The sequence below is a fragment of the Cololabis saira genome, chromosome 4 (assembly GCF_033807715.1).
Source record: "Cololabis saira isolate AMF1-May2022 chromosome 4, fColSai1.1, whole genome shotgun sequence".
In the NCBI taxonomy this organism is placed as follows: domain Eukaryota; kingdom Metazoa; phylum Chordata; class Actinopteri; order Beloniformes; family Belonidae; genus Cololabis; species Cololabis saira.
Window position 1 is genome coordinate 15,482,211 of NC_084590.1, and position 17,178 is coordinate 15,499,388.

Consider the following 17,178-nt stretch of genomic DNA (forward strand, 5'->3'; position numbering starts at 1 on the left):
AAGTTATTCAGCAAAGTGAAGTTGATAAAAGACTGTCAGTTGTAATACTTTTATTTTTTCCACATTTCTATATATAGTATTCTTTAAATTTTTTTTTAATAAAATAGATAAATAAAAAAGACTCAAGCCTATTTCTGTAAGCCACAACAGGCATCCTTTATACACCCCTCTACAGATGCAGCCGGATAAGCACTTATGGCCCTTTTCCACTAGTATCTACTCAGCGCGCTTCTACTCGCCACGCCCCCGTCTTGCGCTTCTCCACTACGGGCGGGTGGAGCCGTGCCAAGCAGATACTTTTTCTGTATCTTTTCTGCCGAGGTTCTAAGCGTGCTGAGTCGGCCCTGGATCTGACATCATCACTCTACACGCCACCGATTGGTCCGGGGGGCGGGGCCGTCAGACGTTTGAATCAGGAAGCGGGAGTCAGCGCGAGAGCGACTCGTGGCTCGCGGCGATTTTATTATACAGCGCAAACGTCTGTTTGGTGATCCAACTCTCAGATGTTCATAAACCTGGTGGCTGACGAGAGAATTAAAAAAGGGAAGTAGACGGGCGATAAGGAACGACCAGATCCACAGGCACTCTGTTTTACTCTCAGCCGCTCCGGCTCCAGCTGATTTCCCATCTGCGCCGACACAAACAAAGGGGTTGCGCAATCGAGTACGTCACAGCAGCTTCACCCCAACCCGCCCACTTCTCACCTGGCTGTGGAAAAACAAACGAGGACAAAGCGGGTGGAGCCGGGACGATGCGTGACGAGCCGTACCGAGACGAGTCGGGCTGAGCAGGTACTAGTGGAAAAAGCGCCATTAGACCTACAGTGTGTCCATGCACTGAATGACTCCTGTACTACTTTTACAAAGTGACAATGTAAAGGGCAATAACAGGTGCTCATATATATTAGGTGGATATACAATATACCAGTCTAGTAAACAGGAAAAAATACAGTAGGCTGTTTGGACATGACCAGAATACCAACAAACATCTGGATATGCTCTGATACCTCAGTCAAAAACATCCGATTTTTATCATAAAAAACAACATTTGTGTTCAGGCAGGTGCCTGCATGTGTCATCTCTGTGACGTGTGCATCATATTAGGTGGAAATAGTGTTTGCATTCAGTGTATTGTATGATGGTGTGCCTGAGCTAATGTGGAACTGGGCAGGGGATGTGATTGCTGCCAGGCTGCACTGGTTAGCTGTGTGTGTTAGTGGATGCACCTCCTATAAAATGCACCGTTTCCATGTCTAGGTTTTATTCTAATATGACAGTCTTGAGTCTCCTGCCTCCCCTTGTTAAGCGTATTCTTAAATGAAATACTTATGAATTTTGAAAACCGCGCAAAGTTATGGATAAGCCCTGAATGCAGGCATTGTGACGTAGAATTATCAAATTGGTTTGATTCACCCCACGACTCGGCACAGATTACTTTTGTAATTTGACCCGGTGTTTGTACGTTTTGACCGTATAGAAAACGTAATTCTTGCCATTTTAAGAATGAGATGTGTACCTGCTGTACTCTACTGCCCTTACTTTTTAACAACTTGTGCTTTTTTATTATTTTACCTCTTTTCTTATCATTTTATTTCATTTGATTTGTTATTTACTGTTAATTGTGTCTTGACGCTTTTAATGTTGATGTAAAGCACTTTGAATTACCTTGTGTTGAATTGTGCTATACAAATAAACTTGCCTTAAACTTGCCTTGTTGTCCCATCTGAGTCAAAACATGCATCCAGATCTGCATTGACCTTCTTGGCCTGCAGTGTACGAGCTGTGAGGCCATTCGAAGTGGAAGATAATAAATTGGCTGAGCATTTAAACCCAGTTTGTCCATCTGTGAACTGAAAGATGCCTCCACATTTCAACGTGACCTGATAGCGAACTGAAAGATGCCTAAATATTTCAAACTGATTTGACAGATAACTAATCCTGACTGTATGTCCTCAGAGAGCTTGTTCACATCAGAAGATCCTGCCCGTTAATTGCACACTTAAAAAGCTTGTGTGTCTTTCATTTATAAAACATATCTCCAAACCGATTCCAAACACCTCCAAATTCATTTACTTAATTGGACTCCATGTGTGTGTAAACTATTGACTTTTAATTGGCTTGCACTCAAGTAATTAATTCACAAGTTCACTTAGTTTCTGGTGATGTTGTTGTTTTTTCCCCCAGTGCTGTAAATGTGTGTTCAATAAAGAGAAAGGTACAGCTGTTTGTGTGCTATCACCTAATGTGCATTGAGTTATTTTTATTATTGTGTCTAAGTTGAAGACTACAACAGATTTTATGAGAAATGTAATACCAAACACCAGTTGATTTCAAGTGGTTTACATTTTTTTATCGCCACAGTGTAGAGCATTAGGTTGTTATTACAGTTAAGGGCTTTTCAGACCATTCAAAAAAATGTGCGTGTATTCAGTATACTTGACGATAGTCATTGTAGCATCAAAGTTAAGAATGTATTGGAGTGGAAAGTGTAATTCTAAGCAGAATTATAAGTCATCTTAAACGGTTATTAGCAGCAGCAAGAGTTCTCACCATGCCTGCATGAACATGGATTTCAGGTTGACAAGTGATTTTAAGATTACTGTAGGATTGAGCATACATAGTTTGTGTTATATCTTTATCAGCACAAGCATAATGCAAACATTACAGAAATGTAGCACCTGATCACAAGTGTCTTCTTTCTTTCCTTTTGTCTCTTTTTTGACCTCTTTATGTTCATTATGTAATCTTCAGATGTCAAATTAATTATATTAATTCCAGTTTACTAATACTTTATTAAACAGCATAAGAGTAGATGTCGCTGCTTCTATTTTGTTGACAAAATGCTGAAAGAGGATGATTAAAGTCTCTGTGTGAAAGGTTTGAATACCCTGATTGTTGCTCGCTTTGTTTTGGCTAAAACACATTGCTGACTTTCTTTATAAAAAATACTGTAATTGGCTTCAACGCTTCCGAGCTCTAAAAGCTAAAAGCAAAACAGCGTCAAGTGCTCTCTGTTAATTATCTGCTAATGACTTCAAATTAGCTGAAAATAACCGTATGTCTCTTCTGCGTTTGTTGTAACATCGGTCCTCCGAACGTCACATTAAGAATCAGTGGGGGGTAAATGTTGGAGGGGACAAAATAAACCCATGTGGAAACATACAAAATACAAAGCAACTGACAATAGAAACAATTTACTGCTGAACAAAATGTCCATGTTTCAGTGTTTCTTAATTCGGGTCCTCCACACAAACTAGCCTGAATGTTTTAGATGTTTCCTAGTTCAGCTAATTGGACCACAGCATCAGCTTATCAGCAAGGTCTGAACAACTCTGTTAATGACCCCTTCATTTAAACCATTGTGTTCGGGCAGGGAAACATCTAAAACATACCAAGACTGTAAACACGGATGCATTTGATATAAAGAACCAAACTATGGAAGTGACCACAATGTGCTTACAGTTTCTTATGTTTTGTCAATAAAGTCACTTACCGTATTTTCTGGACTATAAGCCGCACCTGTATATAAGCCGCATCCGCTCTATTTAAAAAAAAAAAGATATGCAAGCCGCAGATATTTATGTTGTTAGATTAGATATTTACTACATGTACAGAAGGATTCTGAACTGTAAATGATGTTCATGTTTGTACCTAAATAGATCTTTCCTAACAGTGTCTTTTAACACGGCAGCAACTTTGTTGATTAAAACGGGACAGAACCAAGAGAAAATAACCAGTATTTATTTAAATTTATCTGTTTGAAATCTGCTTCTACCTACTTCTTTCTGCTAAAGAAGAAGTAGCGTATTCTTCTTTGCATTTATTTTGTCTTAGTTTTGATTCTAATTGCGGTTAGAGCGCCCCGAGCGGTGGAAGAAAAATCCACAGAATAGCTGCACCTTTGTATAAGCCGCATGGTTGAAAACCTATGAAAAAAGTAGCGGCTTATAGTCCAGAAAATACGGTATATTGTTTCGTTTGACCCACCAACTTGTGATAAAGTGAGATGTCAAAGAAATTTGGCAAAGCCGCAAACTACCTTGTTGTTTCCTGTTTCCTGTTTCCGCTGTCCTTCTGAGTGGGATATAAAGTAGTTTAGCATTGTAATGAATAGTTTAGATGGAATACAGCTTGCCAGAATCCAGGTGGGCTGGGGTTTAATCTTGCAGTGCCTGCTGCCTGTGCTGCTTCTGTTCACAGACTCATTTCAAGCCCAAAAAAGCCTACATTTGAGATGGATTAAGTGAAATTGTTACCGTATGTGTTACAGAATACAGTAGATGTTGAAATTAAGTTCAGAGGAGGGAGGAAAGCAGAGCGTGAAAAAGAGAGATTATTTGAAATTCTACAGTACATCCAGACCTAGGCCACCTGCAGATGCAAACTCCAAGAGGACAAGGTAGATGCTGTCTGGTCTTGAAGTGCTCTTCATCCATGAGTTTGGTCAAATCTGATTTAAAATTGAAATTGTGCACCGGACTTTCTGTATCACGAATGACACCAGTTCATAAGGCTGTAATAGCTGTTACTCCAGTCATCCTTACTTTCACAGCTCGATTCAAGTAGGTCAAAAGTAGTTGGAGTTACGACGCTTCCCACAAGGTACAGATCTGCCGGAGATCATCTTGCTTGGTTCATTGCATCTTAAGGCTACATACCACACAAGAACAGGGAAATGTGTTCTTATTCTTGAGGTGGCAAAATCTTCTCATTTCTATCAGCTTGTTATCGACACATAATCTGGGCAGAACTTGTTTCTTGTGTGGTGTCTCATAACTGCTTTGTGGTTGGTTAGAAATGTAAATCAGGTCTGGTTAATGCAGGGAAGCAAAAATCCCTGCTTTTCCGCTGGTGTGCAAATTTGTACTGAAACTCTTTTTCCATCTCCTCGGCAGTCGTGAATAGTAACAAGTCTTCCTCCACCTCCACTGCAAACATCTTGCTCTCCTCCTTCATCAACTCAAAATCTGTCATCTCTGTCTTTGTCACCATGCCGTTGCTGTTTTGTTGTTTCCATCATGGTAGGGTCGGGTTGTGAATTTGGGCTTGTATTTTTTGTGAAGTCACTTCAAAATATCAGAAATCCTGGGTTGTGGTTTTTTATTATGGACTTGTTTTTTAAAGCTTCGACTTCTTTCAGGCATGAACAAACATGCCACCTCTCCTTTTCCCTGTGTAGCGTCTCTATGCACAGCATCAACCCAATGTGACCGCGCTCAAATGTAATCATAGTCCAGGAGCAGGAAGCCGTACAAATCACTGCAACGCCTGGCGACTCATAACATAGAGGTTTTTAAATCTAACACACTGCCATGTATCAACTGTACACAAATTCTGCACACTACACAGGGACTACTTTTGAATAAATGTGATATTAAATAGTGTTTGTCTCTTAAGTTACTGATATGGGACATTGTGTCAAACTGGAAGAGAAATTATTCTCCTGCCAGCCCTTTTCCTGATCGATTGAATCTGGTGTTTTTGCTATGCATACAACTGTCGCTTAATTATCTGATCTGGCAACCCTGTACATAACTTCATAACACACAGTACATACGGGGATTGTGAGGACTTCCAGGAGCTCTGCACTTTAGTTTCTCGTCATATATGAAATTACCTGGCCAGAATGAACTTTGTTCTTGTTAGGTCAAGAAAAATAAGTGGAAAATCTCCATGTTGTTGATCATACCGCCTTTAACGTTAATTCTAATTCGTAAATTCTAGTCAGGAGATAAAGAATCAGATGATGATATGAAGCCAAATTGGTGCTGCAACAGTTCAACTAAAGCAAAATCTGCAGCAAGTATTTTCTATTTTTTAAACGTAGCATAGACACCAGATATATAACCATTAAAAAGTGTCACGCTTTGGAATGTAGAGTGAAACGTTCCAAAGTGCATGTTTCATGTACTGTGATAGTTGAGTTACCAATGACATAAAAGGCTTTGTACAATGCATTTCAGTTTTGACAAGCTATATTTTAGTATTTTAAAAGAGACTGAAATCAGTTGTTGAAGATTTGGAGAAGAAATTTGACTTAGATTTTGCTGCAAATCTACATTCCAGCGGTGATCAACACATTTAGGTAGGGGATCTGGCTTGGACTTTGGAAAAAACCTACACTGGCCCCATGGTTTTCTCCTTATCCTGCTTTCCTGTCTTTTGAGTGCCCATCGAGGGAAGGCCCAAGCTCACAAACCCTAACTTTTCTCGGCTTTCTTACTTTCTGTCTTTTGCACTCTCGTATCGCCTTGTCTTTGATGTTTGAAGTGAGAGGTCAAATTGAGGTTGGTGTATTTTCATCGCTTTCATCAGAGATGTATCATTTATGAGAAAATAAAAATGGGAGATCATTAGCTGGAGACTTATTTATTTATTTATTTAATGTATGAGAAGATTTTTTTTTTATGTTTTACGTTCACATAGTCAGTGTAACATTAAATACAAATATTTTTAGCTCAAGCAATTAAGAAAAAAAAAACATGCAGAGCTTCTCAGCAAAGCTGCATTTCCCACAACTATTATACAATAGTTACGTAACTCATGATCACACATCACTCTTTTGTTATCACTTCCTCCTCTTTCACTGCCAACAGCTGGAGACCAGACGTTGTTTTAGCTGAAATGTTGCGCTTTTTTCCACCACTGCTGTTCTCACATCCTCCTCTTTGCACTTCTTGCCCACCTACCCCACCTTCCCATTTATGAAGGTGACAGGGCTATCTCCATTATGAACGATCCCCACCCACCCCGGATCCATTTTCATCTATTTTTCCAAAGATACATTTTCCAGTCACGCATCCTCAGCCTATCAGCTTTCCCAACATGTTTTGTTTTTTTCTTTTTTAGGTTGTGGTCAATTGATTTCTTGGTCACACTAATCAAGTGCCCCCATCCCAGAATACAATGTTTCACCTCACTATACCTGGAAATGACATTTGTGTTCTGGCTTGGTCATTTTTCTACAAGCAGAAGTCTGCATGATTTCATTTAAAATGCTGTGTTGCACCATGGGAATCGTCTTGTTAGTTGGTTTTTTGAGAGAGTTTACTGGAAGATTTTGTACATATGTGACTTTATGTACATTTTGCACACGCAAACATACATACACAGCACACAGAAAGAGAAAGAGAGCGAGAAGTGTGAAAGCTGTTAGTGATGCCATGTTGAGACAGAGCTTTACTAATAATCTTTCAGGGTAAACAAACACTGAAATATTGTTTTTTGTTTCTCGTTTATTGTCGATATGGAGGAATGGAAAAGCTTTGTTTCATTTCAACCCACCAACTCTGTTATGAACTGTTTTTGACACTTTTTGGATCTGTTACAATGGTCACAATACCTGTAATGTTTAATGTTTTTTTTTTCTTCTTTTTTGTAGAAAATAAGATTATCCTTTCAAGCAGCTTCATCGGGGCACCAAAATCACAGGTGTTAAACTGGAAACATGCTATATTGCAAGGGAAATCCAAAATACTGCTGGCATTCATGACTCCCACCCAACAAGTGCAACTTGATGATTGTTGTACAGCAACTGAGTAACTTTAATACAGCATTTGGAGTTTCATTGCCCAGTTTACAGACACATTCTCAAATTCCTCATAATGAGGACCAAAATCCCATTTCTGTCCAACTGCATCACACGCGCAAATCAACAAAGGGGAAGTTTTCAGTGCTTTGGATAAATGTAGACAAATTGGTGTATTTCAACTTCATTATCAAAAAAAATAAATTAATGTTTTTGAAACCATGTATTTAAACCAAAACACTATCCTCTCCCAACGCAACCAAGCTGTGTTGGTGTCCAAATATCACACAGAAATTACATGGGTCAGTGCTGAGTGTGGAACCGGGCTTTCTGTTTCCATGGACAAAAACTGGCTCTGCGTCAGAAAAACCGGTTCCAAGGAAGCACCAACTCTTTGCTGGGCTAGAGGAAAGAACCTCTTACGTAGGCGGAGCGGGCGGAGTTATTGAGACCAATGGCAATAGCAAGACTGCAAAACGGCGATATTTTCAACTAACCAACGAATTTATATGGATGCAGCAAGGTCCCATTCTGGAGCCAGGGCTGACCTTTTGCCGCTTTTGCACTAGTACCACCTCAGCTCGGTTCTACCCGTTTTGCGCTTTCGCACTAGGGCTGAGACGGGTAGAGCCGCTCCAAGTCGATACTTTTTTCTGTAACCATTTCAGTGAGGTTCTATAGCGGGCTGAGCAGGGACTATTTCTGAGGTCACCACCCTCCTCGCCACTGATTGGCCGGGGGGCGGGGCCGTCAAACGTTTGAATCAGGAAGCGGGAGTCAGAGCGAGGGGACGTTTTGCGCTTATTATAAAGCGCAAAACGTCTGTTTGGTGATCAGACTCTGAGGTGCAGATGTTCATAAACCTGGTGGCTGTCGAGAAAAAATTAAAAAAGCGATGTAGACGGGCTGTTTTTTTCTCAGCCGCTCGCGGCTCCAGCTGATTTCTCATCAGCGCTGACATGAACAAAGCGGTTGCGCAATCGAGTACGTCACAGCAGCTTCACCACAACCCCCCCACTTCTCCCCTGGCAGTGCGAAAACACACGTGTGGAACCGCGCCCCGCCGAGCCGGGCTGAGCCGATACTAGTGGAAAAGTGCCATTTGTAGGCAAGCACCTGGTGTTCCCCCTTCTTTGAGCCCACCACTCGCAGGAGGGGCAAGGGGATTGGATGCTATATGATGCAGGCACCAGGCCAGAGGTGTAATCCCCAGTTTCCAAACCTGGCTCTCAGGACATGTAAAAACAATTTTTAAAAAGATTAATTGTCATGTTTCCCTGAATGCTGAGCAGCATCTTCCTTTTGCTCTCTTCCCATGTCTTCCTCTCTCACTGACTCTACCACAGGTGTTTAGTATACTACATATCTGTCTGTTGTCAGAGATTGCACTGTAATGAGTTGATGAGCCTCTTTGAGCACTTGGCACATAACTGAATGCAAGCTGTCAAGTCCCAGTTGCTCACCAGTTTCCCTTCAAGCAAGGGATTTTGTCAATGGCATCTTATAAGATGATGTTGAAAATGTGTAATGTGAAGACAAATTTAACTACCCCCTTTGAATCTCTACACACATTCCAGAAATCTTTGTTGTAGTATTTTATTCACAATTGATATTTGATAGACATGTTAACGGTGTGGTGAAAAGTATTTTATTTTTTATTTTTGTGGTTGTTTTTCAATTGAAGTACCCTGCCAGGTTGGAGATCATCTTCAGCAGCACTGCAGCCTTCATCACTTTAAGGCCTCAGCTGTCTTGTCTGCAACTACAGAACGTTGCAAGAAGCCTTCTGACTGTTTTTCTGTTCCAGAAAAACAATTTACTCCAATCATAGCACTTCTCTATAGGCTTCAGAAGTACAGAAGATTTAAATTGATTTTGTGTGTTTTTAAAGCTTGCTTTGAAGGGTGTTATTTCAGTCAGACAACTCGCACAGTAAGCTTCAAAAACTTGAATTGTAACACATGCTAGGCTTTGGCGTTTAGGCTCTAATCAAGCATAGTTTATCAGGCTTACACATAAATACAGGGGTGTGGGACTAACCCTCCCCTTTAAATTGGAGCCCACAGGTGGAAGCCGGGGTGGAGGTGGGATTTACAGCGAGCTTGGTAGGTGAGACATCCGAAGGCATCCAAGAACACATACTTCTTGCTCCTTAAATAGGTCAAATTTAAGCGGTCGTATAATTTTTAAAAATTTTCTGAACTTCTGTTCCTTTACTCTGGATGGATGGATGGATGGATGGATGGATGGATGGATGGATGGATGGATGGATGGATGGATGGATGGATGGATGGAACAATGTATGCCCATTTGTTAACTTTTCCGACATTTCTAAAGCTGATTTTACCCTCATACTTTATCTGAGCTTTTCGTTTTTTGCTTTTTTTAGATTTCGTGTCTCAAGATTTTCTTCTTTTTTTTCTGACAGCGACACCATTGGGGCTGCAAAGTAGATATTTATTGCCAGGAAGGATCATTAAGGGTTGTGTCAAGAGGAAACTGTTCTCTCAGCCCACTCTGAACAGCAATGTCACATCCACACAAAATGAGGGATTCTGTCTTTCACCTTCAAATTTTGAATCTAATATTGAAGCCTAATATTGAAACAGTGTGTCTGAATTGAGAATCAGCACCATCCCCATATGGAAAGAGAAAAGAGGTAATCTGCTTTCATGAGCCCAGGTCCGGGGGCAGGAGATTAAATTGCTTATTTGAACAATGGGTTGAGAAAGTTTACTGTACCCCTGAGGGCTAATGCTGCATAAAATAAAGGTTTTACAAAGTTATCCCCGACTCCTATTTCCATCTGAAGATTGAGGTCAACTTTTGTTGCCATTTACCATTGTTGAATATTTACTCAGAAAAATGTTAAAGGCCCAAAATACTTAGATTATTAGCTAAAACTGCTTTTACAAGAACAATGCTAATAATTTTGTTTAATTAAAAGTTGTTTCACAGAATGATCCGTGAATCATTCATACTTTTCCCAGTGTGTAATCTTAACCTTTATTCTCTTGTGTCCTCAGTTCCAGCCAACATCTACAAGGTGTCAGAAGACATCATAGTAAATGAGGGCAGCAATGTGACACTGAGTTGTTTGGCAACTGGCAGACCAGATCCTGCAATCACTTGGCGGCTGCTCAACCCTTCAGGTAAGAGTCATTATTATTCGAGTCTAGATGTGTGACAGGTGGCCTGCCAGATTCACCCGTCACACCAATGCTAAATTTGTTGTCTAAAGCTGGCCAATAGCTACAAGGTAATTGGGCCAGTGTCTTTCCTAGTTGTCCATTTCTAACAATCCCAAGTGAAGTCCTGATTATCCAGATTGTTCTACAAGTTATCTTAAGTTTTTCTTGTGGTTAGCGGTGTGTTAAAGCACTCTATGTTAGCATACCACTCAAGACCAAACCAAGGCAACATATTGCATTGAAGTTCATGTGTCACTCCCACCTGTTTCCTCACTTCCCCCAAAACACTTCTTCATTGGGCACATCTGTGTTCAAAACAGTGACTATAGAAATACAGTGCAGTGATGCAGTTGTGTCATAACTATCACAACTATCATAACTATCAACGATCACAATTATCAACTATCATGACTATCAACAATCACAACTATCAACAATCATAACTATCAACAATCACAATTATCAACTATCATGACTATCAACAATCACAACTATCAACAATCATAACTATCAACAATCACAACTATCAACAATCACAACTATCAACAATCATAACTATCACAACTATCATAACTATCAACGATCGCAATTATCAACAATCACAACTATCAACAATCACAACTATCAACTATCACAACTATCAACAATCACAACTATCAACAATCACAACTATCAACTATCATAACTATCACAATTATCAACTATCATAATTATCAACAATCACAACAATCAGAACAATCACAACTATCAACTATCAACAATCACAACTATCAACAATCATAACTATCACAACTATCAATTATCATAACTATCAACAATCATAACTATCAACTATCATATTCATAACTATCAACTATCATAACTATCAACTATCATAACTATCAACAATCACAAGTATCAACAATCATAACTATCAACTGTTGATTCGATTTTAATAATTTCCTTCTATGTGTTGTATGCCATGTTTTTTTTTACTACTATTCAGCACTCTACTTGTTCCTTTTGAACTAAATCGTGTCTAATGAGCGCCAGGGCTGACGTCGTATGGGGATTGAATTTGCTCGATAACTGCATATTCAAATTCTGCTTGCATATGAAAAAAATGGCAAAGGTCTGGCATGCCTGACCTTTCAAAATGTATTTAATGCTTAATGAATTGTGCAGCTAGACTGCCGTAAAACTGGGTAGATAGTGTATAATATCCATACATCTGTTTCATTATACCGCTTATTCCTACTCAGAGTCACAGGGGTCTGCTGTCGCCTGTCCCAGATCTCTTTGGGGAAAAGGCAGGGGTACAACTTGGGCGGGTTGCCAGTCCAGTGAAGGGCTTGTTATGTTGGTCAGTTTTGAATCTTTGAAAGTCAGGACAAAACATAATACTTTAAGCAATTCCCTATTATTTTTTTTTCCAAAAGTATAAACTTATACACACAGTGTAATGTATAATTATAATTTGAGTTGTATTGCTTTGGTTCATAAATGAATCACCGATTTAATCTTAATAATGGCACTGTGCATTATTTATACTCTCCATGGAACCCATTTTTCACAGTGTTATTGAGTGTCCTTTAATTATAAACATCTCAAAAATCCAGTAAGAAATTACTGAAATAGTTGTTTCTGACATCTGAAACCTTTGCATTGAGACCGAAAATTAGTTTTCATCTTAACATTTTCATATAGCATGCACAACTGCCTTTAATTAATAAAAAAGAAAGAAATATCTGATCCAGTTTGAATGTAAGTAAATCTAAAAAATGTGAAAAATCCCTTTACAGTTGATTGTATGTTGGGTTAACAGCAGGACATACCAGTCTTGAATGCTTCATATTTGAAAGCAGTCTGTCCTTGTAACAGACAGAGATGAAAATGCAACAAAGGATGATTTTTGTGGAGAGAAGAGTTAACATAATAATGGAGGAGTAGTGAAGGAGGAAAAGAAAGCAAAGAAAAGAGAAGAAATTGAGGGCAGTACTGTAGAGTATTTATCAGAGGGCTAAGGGAATATTCTTTATTAAAACGCAGGTTTTTTCGTTTTAAACTTTATAGTGTTGTGTTGGGTTTGCCTGAGCTGTGCTGGGAACAAAAAACATCATGTTTTGTCACTTCAGCTTCAATCAGCTTTCTTCCCTATTGTGATGCTCAGTTTAAACGTTAGCAGGTCGTCTTGACCACATCTATGTCTGAATCCATTAAAGTGCTGATACAGATAGTTGTGTCAGCAAGCAGTGAAACCGGTTTACCTCTTAAAGTGGAACATACTCTTTAGATAGTATACTTTCCTTTTGATTTAATCCCATTTCTAAAAAAACTGGAGATGGTTTTGTAGAGTAATGGATAAAGATGCTGCAAATGAACTTGAGTCTGATTTAAAGCTTTTGTATCGGTGGCTACATAACTTTGGCAGAAAACGGACCGTCCTGCACCTGGAACCTGAACAAATAGGACAGGTGTCACTTCTCTGTCCTTTTAGTTCAATAAGACGTATGGATCTGACTGCCTGCTATACAGAACTTTAAAGATGGCTATTTGTGTTTGCTACAAAGTTGAAGCAGAAGCCTCAAATTTAGATGCCTCACAGAGGTATTTTACATTAAATACAAAAATAAAACACGTAGAGCATGACAGAAAAAGCAATATGTAAGTTATATTGCTATTGTAAAATAAATCAATAAAATAATGTTCTCTCCACTTGAGAGCTTATATATTGGGTTTTTGAAATTACTGTCAACTCCAAAACATAAAGAAATGTTTGGGGGCTTCCTCTGCTGGAAAATGTTATTCAGTGAGCTGTTCAGAGCTGCAGGGGTCTTTTTATTGTCAAAGAACCAACATTTTTATTTCCTATTTGCCGCATATTCGAATCATCAGTTATATTGTTTACTTACATAAAGAAAGGAATTTGGCCATTAATGCTCTACCAATTAGTCTAATGTATAAAATTGTGATGAGGAAAGCTTAAAATGTTTGTAGTCTTTCATTTTCAGTTCCTATGTCTCATCTGTTCTTTGAAAATGTAAATGAAAGATAACTTTACTTCTGCTGAATTGGAGCATCTTCATCCATTACTTCTGAGTTCCTGTCTGTGGTGTTTGAACACTGTGGGCCAGTCCGAGGCATGCGATTGTAATATTGCATCAGGTAACGAATGCTCTCTCATTCATTAATAATGTGCTTCAAAGTTCATAGACTGACATCTCTTTAGATTAGCGTAGTTCCTTTTCTAAGATCACATCACACCTGTGCTGGCCTCCCAACATTCGACTCCCATGGTTAGGATCCAGATTTTATTTTATTCATTTTTAAGAGTCTCAAGTATGTGGCATTTGGCAACATTTCACATCATCACACTGCATCCTGAACACTGAAACCAGTTGATGGTTAGATCCAGGCTCAAAAACAGGGATGACAACCTTTTTGGTGGGGAACCTCAGCTTATTTTGCACAAACGTAGCTCATTTATTTCTGTATTTTCTTTTTCTTTCATTTGTTGATGTTTTTGTTGCTTGATATAGTTATATTTATTGTCGAAGTGATCCTTGAGTTTATTGAATTATTGCTTTTATAACGCTTTGGTCACCTCAAGCTGTTAGAAATAAGCCTTAGAAATAAAGTTTGATCAAGCTTTAAGGATCAATACAGGTTTAAATCTCTCAAGAGTGGGGCTCTTCCCCACATATTTTGCATGTATTAACTGCAGCAGAACCACTGGTCTGATGATTTTAAAACACAACACACAATAATAAAGTCTCGATCATGAAAATCCTGTATTGGGGAAGCTTTATCGACAAACTTATCAGGCATCTATATGCATTAGTGCAGAACAGCTGTGTCAAAGGGTTATTGCTTCCAGCAACAGCTGAAACTGACAATTCTGACACTTCTCACAATTGTTGTCATTATTGGTACCTCTAGAAAACTCTCAAGTACAGATGTTTGGCTAGACTTTGATTCGAGTATGAGTCGCCAACCCAATTGCTTAAAATCTGGCCGGAGGTCACGCTCGAATGACCACATGAATATTCATGTTCACACTGAGGACTTTCTGCACATGTAGATGTGCATAGATGTGTGAAAACTAAGCAGCATTCATACAAGCACAACACTTCCACACAATAAATCCACATACTCACATTTTACCCATCTTGTCTTTGTGAAGATGTGAAGCTAAACAAAAAGTTATAGTAATAAACTTTAATAAACTTTATTTCTATAGCACCTTTCATACACAAATTGCAGCTCAAAGTGCTTCACAGTAGGAACATAGACATGTTAAGTTCATGTCTGCTCGCATAATACTCCATTATCTCAGTGGGTAATTGCATGGTTAAAAAATATATTCATATGCTGCAAAAATCATGAATAATTATACTTCAGAGAGGCTAATAAAGGAGCCAGAGAATGAATGTCAAACGAAACAAAAAATCGCAACTCAGAAAATCAAGTCACGAGAGTGAGTCACCTCTGGAGTCTACAGCTCCTTTTACTTTGCCGGATACCCTGTGGTTATTACCCCAAGTTAGCACGTTGCCTGTCCTTTTTAGATGAACTGACACAGGGTCCACTGTAGAGCTGGCCCTGTCAATGACTCGCCTCTAATGTTACCACAATGGCGCGGGATGGCGTGACTTGGGTGAGATGTATTGATAACAAGACATGGAGGTCTGCGAACTCCTGATCTCCGGAGCTGAGGACACCATAAAATGACAGTATTTACAAATTTGATAGAAAAGAAACTCATGTCATTAACAGATTGTTGAGCCTTAAAAGGAAGCGCTATGTGCTCAATGACGACAACAGCAAGTGTGACAGGGGAAAACGGCACTGGTCGTATTTCGATTTGTGCTACATGATTTGGGGGGGTGAAGCCACTCCATAAATCCCATTGTCACACAGCATGGATCACCCGCTCCATATCCTGCACCCAGCGTCACATCTGCCAGCTCTTCGAATGCTGGTGGAGTCAGCGAGGCCAACCAAACCGACAGCCCGGCTGTGATGTACTGCATAACAGAACATAAACGCCTCCTGACTCCTCTTCCATCCCCTCAACTCGGCTTCAGACACCAGGAGGAGGAAATAACACGCCTTCCATTTACACTGCCTAGCGCGTGTTAAACACAAGTTATCCAAGGAAAGTAACGGGGTCTAATCTAGAAAAAAAAAAGAAGCCCCGTGCAATTCATGTAACATAACATGAGTGGCAAAGGATGCTATTTATGTAAGCTGTCATTCTATTTTGGGCTTTGTTTTGTGGATGGTTAAAAACAGATTTTCTTTGTGCGTCTGCACGGATTACTGCTCTCATCTGTTTCTACGGGACCATCCAAATTGAAACTCCGCACCACACAATCTTATTTCTCTGTTGCCTCTTTTGGTTGATTATTCCAAAGCCGATTTACTTTGTAACTGACATGTTTGGTTTCTTCGTGACGAAGTGGCACACTAGAAAGTTTGAAAGCTATAGTTAATCAAATCATCCATCAAAGAAGTCAGACAGGTTATTGCTATCGTCACACTGAGCTCCACTTGAACATCTGTAATGAGTCTGCAATGTAAGAATTTCCCTAATGTCCTCTGATGGTACATGACAAAGATTTTCTATTCCTAGTGTGTCGAGATTGCAGGGAATATAAACGGGAGCGACAACATCTCAGTAGAAACAAAATCACGAGTGTGGATTCTGTACTTCATGAACATAGAAAATAAAATGAAGGTAGATGAACTGTAAGCTGAAAGAAAATGTAAATATTCAAACAATACTCACAGTAGTACAACAAAACATTAGGTGTCCTTCAACATGTGTTTACATTTGTAGAAACGTATCATTGCATAGGTTTGGTGACATTAGCCCCTCTCACACAAATATTTAACTACACAGCTGGAAAAAAATGTGCAAATGAGCTTTGCTTGCTCAAACTGAACAAATAAGTTGGTCCAAGCTTGCTATCAGTGAATGCCAGAGCCACAAAGGCAGAGAAAGGACAAGAGCAGAAAGAGAGAGGCATCAAGCTGGAAAAATAACGTGTAACAGGTTGCAACTGTAGCCCAGCATCCACATATTCAGTCCAAACAGTTTTAGGACTTTTCTGAGAGTCTGCTCACTGAAGGAAAGCATACCTTGTTTGAAGAGCAGAGTTGATATTGTCAAAGCTTTTGTTGTCTCAAAACCTTAGGTGGGCAGCTTGTCAGCACTGCGTTTCTCTGTTGGCTTAGCTACGTAAATTGTATACTAACATAAACTAGATTTTATCACACCTCATTCTGGAAGTGGGGTCTTTGGTGGAGGTTACGAAGGAAGAGGCTGACAGAGGAGATAAGAGGTGGAAGTTTTGCTCTCCTTAGGGAAATGAAGGAAGAGAAAGCAGCCAAATAAACAGAAAAGAAAACAGGAGCGAAAAATCAAAGCACTGTTTAAGTAAGCAACCTGACTGTGCTATTAGATGTACCATCAGTC

At 39.4% G+C, this 17,178-nt stretch overlaps 1 protein-coding gene across 3 annotated transcripts in view; it reads left to right on the top strand.

The window, feature by feature from the left end:
* Positions 1–17,178, top strand: part of lsamp (limbic system associated membrane protein) — a 723,096-nt gene that overhangs the window by 668,656 nt on the left and 37,262 nt on the right. For all 3 annotated transcript variants that reach the window (XM_061718950.1, XM_061718948.1, XM_061718949.1), the window contains one exon: positions 10,554–10,679. In XM_061718950.1, coding sequence (XP_061574934.1) covers positions 10,554–10,679 — 126 coding nt within the window. The remainder of the gene's footprint in view (positions 1–10,553; positions 10,680–17,178) is intronic.